The 11,206-nt window shown below is 27.9% G+C and overlaps 2 protein-coding genes across 5 annotated transcripts; one reads left to right on the top strand and one right to left on the bottom strand.

Moving 5' to 3' along the window:
* Positions 1-32: 32 nt before the first annotated feature.
* Positions 33-7,388, bottom strand: LOC134836833 (mitogen-activated protein kinase p38b-like). Of its 4 annotated transcripts, none has more exons than XM_063852095.1 (7): positions 7,186-7,388; positions 2,975-3,418; positions 2,390-2,514; positions 1,994-2,073; positions 1,235-1,487; positions 573-681; positions 33-459 (listed from the first exon to the last, which is right to left on the bottom strand). In XM_063852095.1, the coding sequence occupies exons 1-6, from the start codon at positions 7,287-7,289 to the stop codon at positions 599-601; spliced, it is 1,089 nt and encodes a 362-aa protein (XP_063708165.1). In that variant the 5' UTR covers positions 7,290-7,388; the 3' UTR covers positions 33-459; positions 573-598. The 4 variants fall into 4 exon arrangements, with proteins under 4 accessions (XP_063708165.1, XP_063708173.1, XP_063708147.1 ...); XM_063852103.1 differs by having other exon boundaries at positions 628-681; XM_063852077.1 differs by lacking the exon at positions 33-459 and having other exon boundaries at positions 567-681.
* Positions 7,389-8,510: 1,122 nt separating this feature from the next.
* Positions 8,511-10,670, top strand: LOC134829409 (testis-expressed protein 10 homolog). Its single transcript, XM_063842465.1, has 2 exons — positions 8,511-9,435; positions 9,493-10,670. The coding sequence occupies exons 1-2, from the start codon at positions 8,529-8,531 to the stop codon at positions 10,575-10,577; spliced, it is 1,992 nt and encodes a 663-aa protein (XP_063698535.1). The 5' UTR covers positions 8,511-8,528; the 3' UTR covers positions 10,578-10,670.
* The last annotated feature ends 536 nt before the right edge of the window (positions 10,671-11,206 follow it).

Here is an 11,206-nt window from a genome sequence, read left to right as displayed (position 1 = left end):
TAAATTTTAGGAAAATAAATACAAAATTTTCGTAAAATTCTTTCAAAATAATCTTCTTTCATAATTTATTTCACTTTAAAATAGTAAATAACAATTTTAGTACTGTGTTTTGTTTTGTTTTTTATAATCTAAGTAGTTTGTTTAAAAATTCATAAGCTTGGTAAACCCTGACCTGAAACACTGACTCAACAAATTTATTTCAATTAGAAGCTCTTAAAGTCTAGGTAGGCGTATTTTTATAGTAAAAGTTAGAATCTACTTCATCAAATTTCAATTAGTTTTTTTCTTAAACTTATTTTTTTTTTCTTCATTTTAAAATAATTTTAAATTATTGCCATTATAGTTGATTTTCTTTTAGAAATTAGTTCAATTTTCATTCATTCGTTTGAAAAAATTCAAAACAACTCGTGACATTTTTTTTAAATATCTGCTTCAATCAGATAAGATTCTCACGAAGTTCTTGATGGTTTCCATGAAAAAATTCTTTAAAACTGAAATCTCTCATATTTTGTTGGTTGTGTCTCTCGGGTTTTAGGAGAGGACACAACTAACAAAATATGAGGGAAAATTACTGGTCTTGTACGGAAGTCATAAATAATTAAGATTGCGCAGCAGCTTGTTCACTACCTCCGAATGCGTTGGGCTGTGGTACGAAGTTGATCACTTCTTTGAAGACTAATTCTGAAAAATAAAATAAAAATTTGATTAAATATTGCTGGAAATTTAATTTAATTCTTAAAATTTTTAATAAAATTTATAATCAAAAAATTTTATTTTTTTGTTTGTTAAAGGAGCAGCCTGGTTAAATTTTTCAAATAATTTTTTAAATTTTTAAAAAAAGAAAATTAATTACAAAATTCATTGAAAAATAATATCAAAAATGGGAAAGCAAATTTTTAAAATATTCTTGAAAAATCATTTTAAAAAATTAAAAATAATTATTGAACGTTAATTTTTGTATTTTTCAAGAGAAAAAAATATTAAAAATAAAAATATTAAATTTTTAAAACATTTTAGGTAATCTTTTAATAAAAAAAAAATTATTTTTCAAAGTTAAAAATTTAAAATTATTTTTTTTTATTTTGTCCCATTAAAAATATTTTTTTTCAGTTTTTTACCAAATTTTTTTCAAATTGAGGTTGAGGAAATTTTTTTGGCATTTTTAACAAACTAAATTCAAATTTTGACATATTAAAAATATTTTCGTTTAAAATTAATTTTAAAACCAACTCACCCTTCCAACTATCCACCGGTAAATCCATATCCTCAAAGCTCTGATCGTACAAAGACGATGTCGGCTCGTCACTTGGGTCTGCGTACTTTTCCAAATACGGATGTGCAAGAGCCTGTTCTGCAGTTATCCTCCGGTCCGCATCTAATTCCAGCATTTTTTCGAGTAAGTCAATAGCTTGAGGGTTAGCACCACGAAAAACATCACTAAAATTACGCTTTTTCATGATTGGTAACGATTTGATGTAGTTGCGAGCCTAAAAAAATAAATTTTTATTCAAATTTTTACAAAAAAATATTTTTTAAAGGAAATCTACTCTAGAGATGATAATCTACGTCTAAAAACGCAACAAATTGGAACTTAAATCTAAAGAGCGATTGGGGAAAGGGACTAGGGGAGACATCCATCCATCTTTCTTACCTCTTCACTGGTAATTTTTTCAAATAACTCATTATCGGGCGTTCCACACAATACCAAAATGCGTGTTAGATGATCGATGTCTAATATTTTTTTAATTCGATACAATTTTTTTATGTACAAAAATTAGCTTGAGTTAAGAAATTTTGGATTTTTTTTTATAAAAGCAATAATTTTGAGATTTTAGTAAAAAAATTAATAAAATTTTTGTTTAAAAGGTGTTGTTTGTGTTAAGTGTGTGTCTAATTCTAACTAAAAAATATGCGTGCAACCATCACCAAGTAATTTTAAAATATTTAATAGCGCATTAGAAAAAATAAAATAAAAATAATGTCGGAAACTTACACTTTCAGATGAAATTTTTGCCATAAATTCATCTTTCGGCGTCCCTAATATTTCCATAATTAAATTTAGCTGATGAATATCTAACAAACAATAATTTTACACGAGCGATAGACAAAAAGTATACCATAATATAATTTATATATATAAGGAAACGTGTCTTGTTTCTTGTCTTGCATGCAAAATGAAGTAGTAATTATTCAAAATAAAAATAAAATAAAATAATAAGAAAGGAAAAGTGAGAAAAAAAGGAAATGTAAAGCAGTGTGGTGGTACGTGATGTGATGTTTTAAGTGTAGTGCGGCACGAAAGATGTAAAAAAGAGATTTTTTGTGTTAGTTCAAGACCAAAATGTTAGAGAAAAAAATTTTTTAGTGAATTTTCTTTGAAAAAGGATACGATCTGTGCCGGGAAACAGCGTTCGACTCGTCAGCAATTCTGCCATGATGCATCCAACGGACCAGATGTCGACCGTTTGATTGTAGTGCATCCAGTTGAGCATGATTTCGGGAGCGCGGTACCATCTAAAAATATTATATTAAATTTTTTTTCAAAGTTTAGTCATTTTTATGAAACTCAATAGCTTGTTTTTTTAAACAAAATGGGACGAAAAAATTTTTTTTGATTAAAAAATTCGAAATAATTGAGAAATTTATTAAAGAATTTCTTCTAAAAATTAGATTTTTTTGCTAAAAATATTATACTAACTTTAAAAAAATCTGAAAAAAAAATAATTTAATCGAACATTTAATTTAATTTGAATAAAACTTTTTTTTTATTTTTTTTGAAAATTTAATTAAAAATTAATTAATTTATATTTACGATTTTTTACGAAAAATTTAAGAGATTTTTTTTTGTAAGAATTTAAATTTTTAATTTTTGGTTAAAATTTTGACATTTTTGAGCGTTTTTATTATTTTTAAAAATTTTAGAAATAATTTTTGAGTTTCGTTTAAAGCGACCTTCATTTAAACTTTTTCTTACCTCGTAGCAACATATCCCGTCATTTCATTCTCCGTCGGTCTCGCAAGTCCAAAATCCAAAATTTTGAGCTCGCAATCCTCATTGACGGCAATATTGGATGGCTTAAGGTCCCGATGAATAATACCCGCACTATGAATGTACTTGAGCCCTCGCAGAATTTGGTACACCAAAAATTGTACATGATCATCGGAAAGTCGTTGGGTTCGAATGATGTTATTGAGGTCGGCGCCCATCAAGTGCGTCACCATGTAAACTTGTTTGAAACTGTCGATGGTATCGCCGCCCGGATGAAAGACGTCTAGGAGCCCAATAATGTTCTCGTGGTTCATGTGCTTCAACATCCGCAGTTCGCGATAGGTCCGTTTTGCATGCACCGCTGATTGGAAGGGCCTCGCAAGCTTTTTGATTGCCACTTTGATGTTATGGACGGTGTCGTCAGCAGAGCTACGAAAGAAAAAAAAACATAAATTTGATTAACATTCCAAACATAAATTGTGTCTGAGTGAGCGTTAACTACACCCATTTTTAGCTAATAATAAATTCGAATTATAAATTCGCTACAAATTAACTTTTTTATTGCAGTGTATAAGTGATATGATACGAGTGAAGGGAATTCAGGCTGGAGCAATTTTTGAAAATGTTTCACGATTTTTTTCATCCAATTTAATTTTTTTAGATGATTTTCTCAAAAAATGTCATAAAATATCTAAAAATTCATGAAAAATCATTATTTTCAACATTTTTGCCAAATTCGACTAAAACAAAAAAAAAAAAAATAAATAAATAAATAATGTCGATTTGAATTTATTTCGAACTTTTTTTTTCCTCTAAAATTTTTTGGGAGCAAATTAAAAAAATTATAATGAATTTATTTTTTTTCTTGATTTTGTTTAAATTGAATAATTTTAATATTGATTAAAGAAATCATTCAAAATTAAAAAATACTTAATATAAATAATTGATAAAAAACAAGTAAAAAACTTAGTAGGTAATTTAGCTTCATTAATAATTTTAATTTAAAAAAAATAATTTACCTAAAATTTTTTAATTTTGTTAAAATAAATTTTTTAATATAAAATTAAATAAAAAATAAATTTAAATAACTATTTCTTTAAAAAAAATTGAGAAAAAATTTACAAATTTTTTTTCTTTATTGGATTTTTTGACTTTTCAAATGTTCAAAAAATATTAAATTGAAATAAAAATTTTGAATTTTTTTACAATTAAATTTTGAAATGACATTCAAGGAAGTTATTTAAAAAAAATCATTAAAAAAATTAGAACTTAACGAAATTTTTAACTTTCTTTCAATTAATTATTTAAAAAAATTTTTTTTAAATATTGCGAAAATCTTTAAAATTTGTTTAATAATTGTCCTTCATAATATTTTAATATCTGACATAACGTGAAAGACTTTTTAAAATTGCACTTCCCTTATATCAGAGCAATAATGATTAATGTATTTTATTGCTCGCCCCAGTGTCTCGCGATATCTCACTTACACTATAATTACATTTTCAAGTTATGACATAACTAATTACGACTTTGTTGTATTTTAGCAACTTTGTTGCTTTTTGCAGAAGATCCTTTTCTAGGTGGTCTGGATAGAAATTTTTTAATTGACGTTTTAAATTAATTTTTAATTTCCCATCATTTTATTAAAATTATTCCCGTCGCTGCATCGTGAGTCAGCTGATCCGATAATTGCGTGTCTGTCACTACTTGTTATGACTAGCAACGACAGAAAAATTACTTAAGCGTTATGGACTGCAATTTAAATTCAATCAACTTGTGTCGAGTGACGAGAAATCAAGTTTTCGCGACCCCTACTTTAAAAATCTCATTAATTCACTTGCGGAAAATTATCATAAACATGACTACTTAGCCAGTGTCTGCGATGCAATTTTTAGATAAAAAATTTTTTGCTTCATTTTCAACTCAATATCGCTTCGAGTGATAATCAATTTAATGCCTAACTGTTTGTTAAGCCATTATGTACATGTCTCTAATACCTTTGGCATGTACTAATTATCTAGATTATCTGCATTTTGTAACGACTTATTTGCATTTGTTTGATGAAAAGTGATACCAAAGCCAAACAAAAATTTATTAGCAACAGATGCAGTTTTTGCATGACTCGAACAAGCTGCTGAGCAGTAAAAAAAAATCATGTTCAGTCAATTGGCAGACAATAAATCAATAAATAATTGCCGTAATTTTAGTGCGATATTTTGGGCATTAATGTGATGAAAGTTTTTCGATAAACAATGAATTAAATTCGTTGCGAAATGTTGTTCATAAAATAAAAGCGTTCATAAAAAGTCATGAAAATTTTTAAATAAATATTAAAAACATGTTAAATGCACGCTCTTTCGCACTCATCATAATCCCCGTAGTAGACAAGTGTTGAAGAATTTGCTCGGCAATTTTACTTATTTGCACAAAAATTTAATTATTATGGCATATTTGGGTTCAGACGTACAAATTTAGCGTGCGGTCTCACGCTCGTGATTTTTTTTTACTGTTTGCGCTCTCAACTTGTTTATTTTTGTTTTATTGTAGCGCTTTTTTTTTCAAGTGCGAATTTTTTCTCTTTTTTGCTAAAAATATTAAGTCATCTCAAGTTTTTAATTTTTTTTATTCAATTGATAATTCGAAATTTTTTCGAGTTTTTTAATTTTATTTAAATTGGAAAATTTTGAAATTCATTAAATAATTCTAAAAATTAAAAAAAAATAATTATTTTTTAGTAATTAAATATAATTGAAAAAAAAAATTAAAAAATAAATAAAATATAAAAAATATTAAAAAAATATAAATAATAAAATAATATTGAAAGAAATTGTAAAAATAATAAATTAATTAAAAATTAAATGAAAAAAAAATTATTAAAAAAATTTCTGTAATTTTTTATGAAAATCTTTTTTGAGATATTGAAATACAATTTTCAAAAATTTAAAAAAATTAGATTTTTTTTAATTTCTAAAAATGAAAAAAAGACCAAAAAACGTTCTTTTTTGATGAAATTTTTTTGCCTTATTTTTAGATTTTAAAATGGGGCACCGGACAAAACTATTTAGTTTCATTTGTAGCGGCCTCATTTTTTAAATTTTTATTTTTACCCTTTTGAAATCACAAAAATTGTTTATTATTATCTGTCTTAAACTTGAAAAAAAACTTTCACATTCTCAAATGAATAAAATAAAAAAAAAATAATAAAAAAAAATAAATTAAAAAAAATAATATAAAATAAAAAAAAATAAAAATTGTGGAATGACCTCTTTTCTAAAGAAAAACGATAATTTTTTTTTAATTCTTTCACGTCACTAAAAATACGCTCTCATCATTTTTTAATTTGTCATCACGACAGTTTGTATCGTTTAATTTATTAATACGAGAAATTTTTTAGTATTTGTAAAAAAAAAACTCAGAACAAGAAAAAATGAATATTCAAGATCGTTAAAAAGTGTCGTGGAGATGATTCAGCACGATCTTATTCAGAGAGACACGAAAAAAGGCGCCAACTGAGTTTCTCATTGGAAATTCTGTCAATTTTTGACTCGAACCACTTGAACCACATTCGCACATGAATAATTGATGTCGTGTCTATAACAAGTTAATCATGTGCGTGTGTCTCAAATACAACAAAAAGAGTTAATTCATTCACCTCGCGAATGCGACACTATTAAAGATTCGTCTCATAAAATGAATAGTTTACCGTAAACTTTTTTTTTTCGTTTAAAACAGACATAAACAATAAATTTTTTAGTCATGACGCGTGTATGTAAGTCGATTTTTATATAAAAAAAAATACGAAGAGGTGTGAAGAAGTTTACGTCACATAGAAAAGTTTCATTGTTGGCACAGTGCATTCCGACACTGCGACAAAACAAAATGAAAACAATAAAAGTAAATGAGACGAAAACTTCCTCACGGTCAAGAATATTTATAACGGAGACGACAACGACCTTGACGAGTAACGCAATTCAAATTCGGTGATTTATTTGTACAAATTCTTTTCTTCGTCGATGGATATCTAATCGTTCATGTCAATCTGTGGAGCTATAATTTTTTATTTATTTACACATCGACATCACGGGAGAGAGATAAGCGTATTTGTAGATAATTTTCCCATTTTGTCTTATTTGAACAGCGTCGCGATTGTTGAATGTGTTGTGCAAATAAGAGAAATATTTGTCTTCGAATCTTACCATACTTGACCGTAGGCTCCGCTTCCAATTGGAGTGAGGTTTTTGTACCGTTCCGGGATCTCCCATTCTGTTTTGTTTATTTCTATTTTGTAAAATTTAGGCATTGATTCGATTGTACACTTTTTTCGCTTTTTATTTCAGGTAATTTCTGTCGATTTTCTTATTTTTTATCTTTTATTTTGCTACTAAATACTTCTGCCGAATTGTACTGAGCATGGCACTGTAAATACAAGTCACGCCGGTTGGTGTGATTTTTTACTACGGGATAGGTCTCGTTCATTTATGATGTCAATGAAAATATTTTTTTTTTAATTTAAATAAATAAATAATAGTTTAAATAAAATTATTTTAATTTAATTTAAATAAAAATAATTTATAAAATAAATTAAATAAAAGACAATTCAAATATTGATTTTTCTGTTAAAAATTTATATTTTTTAAAAAATAATTTTAATTAATTTAAGTGAATATAAGAGAAAAATTAGTTATTAGAATTTCAACAGTTAATAAAAATTTTTAAAAATAATAAATAATTTTTATTAATATTAATTAGGTAAAATTTAATTTAAAAAAAAATTATTTAAATAAATAAATAAATATTTAGAAATATTTATAAGTGCTTCAATATTAATAGGACTAAAATTAATTAAATTAAATTCTATGTAAATTAATTTTTTTTTAAATATTTAAATTAATTAGTAAATGAATAATTTTAATATAGAAATTTTACTCATTAAGGCTGTCATGATTTTTAAATTATTATATTGTTAAATAATAATTAAATTAATATTCTCGAAATAATTTTTTAAAATCAGTTTTCAATTATTTTTATATTTTAAAAACCTATTTTATTTAATTTAATTTAATATTCGAAAATAATTATGAGTTTTTGTCCCGTTAAATATGTGTTTATTTAATTTTCAATTTTTTTTTGTTGGGAAAATTATTTTTTATTTATTTTTTTTTCTGAAAAATATTAATATTAAAAAAAATTATAATTAAATTTTTGGTTTAAATATTTATTTATTTACAATACAAAAAATTATTAATTTAATATTTCGATGATTTGAAGTAAATTAAAATGTAATCATTTATTTAGTTAAAAATAAAAAAAAATAATAAATATTTTTTTTTAAATTGCCTGTTTATTTTTTAGAAAATTTATTTATTTTAAGACAATTTTAATGATTTTTTTTTATACATTAATAATTAACGGCCAATCTAAAAAATTTGGTTCAAATTCAAATTATCAGTTTCATTCGTCTCAATCTCCCTATTGAATTGGCGACTTAAAATTCATTTTATCAAAACAAATACATGCTGCTTTGAATTTCCATCTAAAAATGACTCGACATCGAAAGTTTCTCAAAGCCGAAAAGGCAAGAACAAAGCTCAAAGGAGCCCAGCTCCCCAAGGGACTGAATGTCACAAAAACCGAATTCAAAGTACGCAAAATCGTCATACCGGAACAACTGAAAGACAAATCCTCGTTGAATCAAGCACTTTCCCGTAAGCTCTTGAGTGTGAAGGAATGCGTCGCTCGTCTCGGTCACAACAATCCGCAACACCGTGCCGAAGGTCTACGAAATCTCAAGGACATTATCGACACAAATGCCCAGGAAATCCTCGATCAACATTTCTCGACGGTCCTTAAGGGAATTGCCGAAATGTCTGTCGACATCGAACGTGAAAATCGTCGTGAAGCTTGTCGCATTTTGAGTTTGTTGTTAATTGAAGCGGTAAAAGTTCGTCCGGATGGCAGCAATATCGAGCCTTTTTTCAATATTTTGTGCTCGTATTTGCGATGTGCCATGACACACATTACGCAGGCAATTCAGGAAGACTCGTTACTGCTGTTGGATGTGCTGATGACGTACGTGCCGCGACTCGTGGCAGCCAATCGGGACAAAATTCTGCCGAGTTACATGGATATGATATCGAAATCGAGGACAGAGGGCAAGCCGGAACGAACATTGACTGTCCATTTGGGCAGCAAAATTACGGGAGTCAAGTGGAGAATTAAAGTTTTGGAGAGATTGTGTGCTTTGTTGGTGGCAGTTAACTCGGAAAAGCGTCGCGCGATGAAAAAGAACGTCGTGGAGTACAAAGCCGATGCCGAAGTGAATGTTTTTGAGATGGATTTTGATGAGACACCTCAAGTTCCGGTCAATTATTACGATCCCGAGAAGAATTTTACGTTTCCTCTTATTGCTTCGCATCTCGAAGAGTTACCAGATTTCTCAAATATCGGTAAATTAATTATTTTTTCGCCAAAAAAATTTTTTTCATTAAAAATTTTAATTCCAGGTGACGAAAATGCAAAAACAAACGACGAAGGCACCATAATAAAGTCTTATGTGGAACTAACGATGCCTCTGATGTTCGAAACGTGGCTCGAAGTCAGACCAAGTAGTGACAATATCGATTCCAACGGGACTTCTATCACCACCGACGCTGCCTATACCTTAAAATTACTCCTTCAAGTCATCCTGCAGCTTCAATCTCTCGTGGAACTTTGGTGCGAGGAAGCCAGTAACGACGAATTAAGCTTGTGGTTCAAAGAAAAATTCTCCAATGACTTTCAGCAACATTTTTTGATCGCTGGATTTCCCTTTAATCAAATCCATCACGCGGAAAATAAGAAACGCAACTCAAAAGGAGGCGATCGAGACCTCGCAAAAGCTGGCGGCGTCAAATGTTTCATCCAAAATTTGATGATTTGCAACATTTATTGCCGCGTTGCTTATTCGCAAGAGAATTTCAGTCAAAGTGTTTGTTCAAAAGTTGTTAATTACCTCAAGCAAGTCGTTCGTGTGTGGGAAACGATTCCAATTGAAGCTGGGCAGTACTTAAATGCCGTATTGCGAAGTGTTTTTCTCATTGCAAAACTTCCAGGAGTGAAGGATTTATTAAAATCCTTAATCGCCTCTTATTTAAATGAAGAAAACACTCGAAAGGAAAATAAGACAAAAATTTCAATTTTGCTCTGTAACATCCTCTTGAACAACGAATTGATGAAAAAATTCGGTGTTGATCTGTTTCAACAATGGATTCAAGTCCTTCCAGAACAATTGTTAGAAGAAAGTGTCTCGCAACGAGTTTTAGACGTCTTCACCCATCTTTGTCGTCAATTGAATCGTCATTTTTTGTCAAGTTTGGAACAAAAACTCGAAGATATCGTTCGAAACTTACCCAAAATTAAAGTTGTCGGAGCTGCTGATGAACTAGAAGGACAAAAATCCATCGCTTCTTTAGTTTATTGGATCAAAAATGAGGAAAAATTGAGATCCGTTCAAAAAATTGCCAATTCTGAGTTAAAAGACTCGCCTTATATTGTGGGATTTTTGAACGAAATAATCGAAATTCGATTAAAAACGTTAAAAAATAAATAAAAAAATTATTTTAAATATTTTTATTTCTTATTTAAATAAAAATCTACAATTAAATTACTACATCGTCTAACTACTCGTGTGTGGCCTCCATATTCAGATACCGCTAAACCTAGGAAGAAACTTTTTTTTTGTCACTGAGCATTTGTTGGTTCATCTCTTAAATATCCTAAAATCTAAAACTTTCCCTAAGAAATCCACATAAATAAATTTTATTAAAAAAAATAATAAAAAAACAAGAAATCTTCTGCCTTTGCTCTTAAAATAAAATTAAACATTAAAAACTTTCTCGAATCAATCAACATCAATTAGAATTTAAAATCACTTCTGTCACAAAATTTGCCGTCATTCGTCTGAGTATTCATTTTGTCTCTCCTTTCAAGAACATTTAATTGGATTTAGCCAAAGTTCATTACATATTTTGGTAACGCAGTTATTGATGATATCACATTGTATCTAAAGAGAAGAAATTAGATTAGTATGCTAAATGAAAGTTTTCGGCCTTGACCTTCACCTCAAAGCAAAGAAAAAAATCTGAACCAAAAAAAAAAGTTTTTAAAAGTATTTTTATTGTACCACGTCCTGTATATACACAAAATATTGTCATGTTTGTTACATTAATAATAAAAGAT

The sequence above is a fragment of the Culicoides brevitarsis genome, chromosome 1 (genome assembly GCF_036172545.1).
Source record: "Culicoides brevitarsis isolate CSIRO-B50_1 chromosome 1, AGI_CSIRO_Cbre_v1, whole genome shotgun sequence".
NCBI classification, from domain to species: Eukaryota; Metazoa; Arthropoda; class Insecta; order Diptera; family Ceratopogonidae; genus Culicoides; species Culicoides brevitarsis.
Note: the sequence above shows the minus strand (reverse complement) of the source record. Positions and strands in the feature narration are given on the sequence as shown.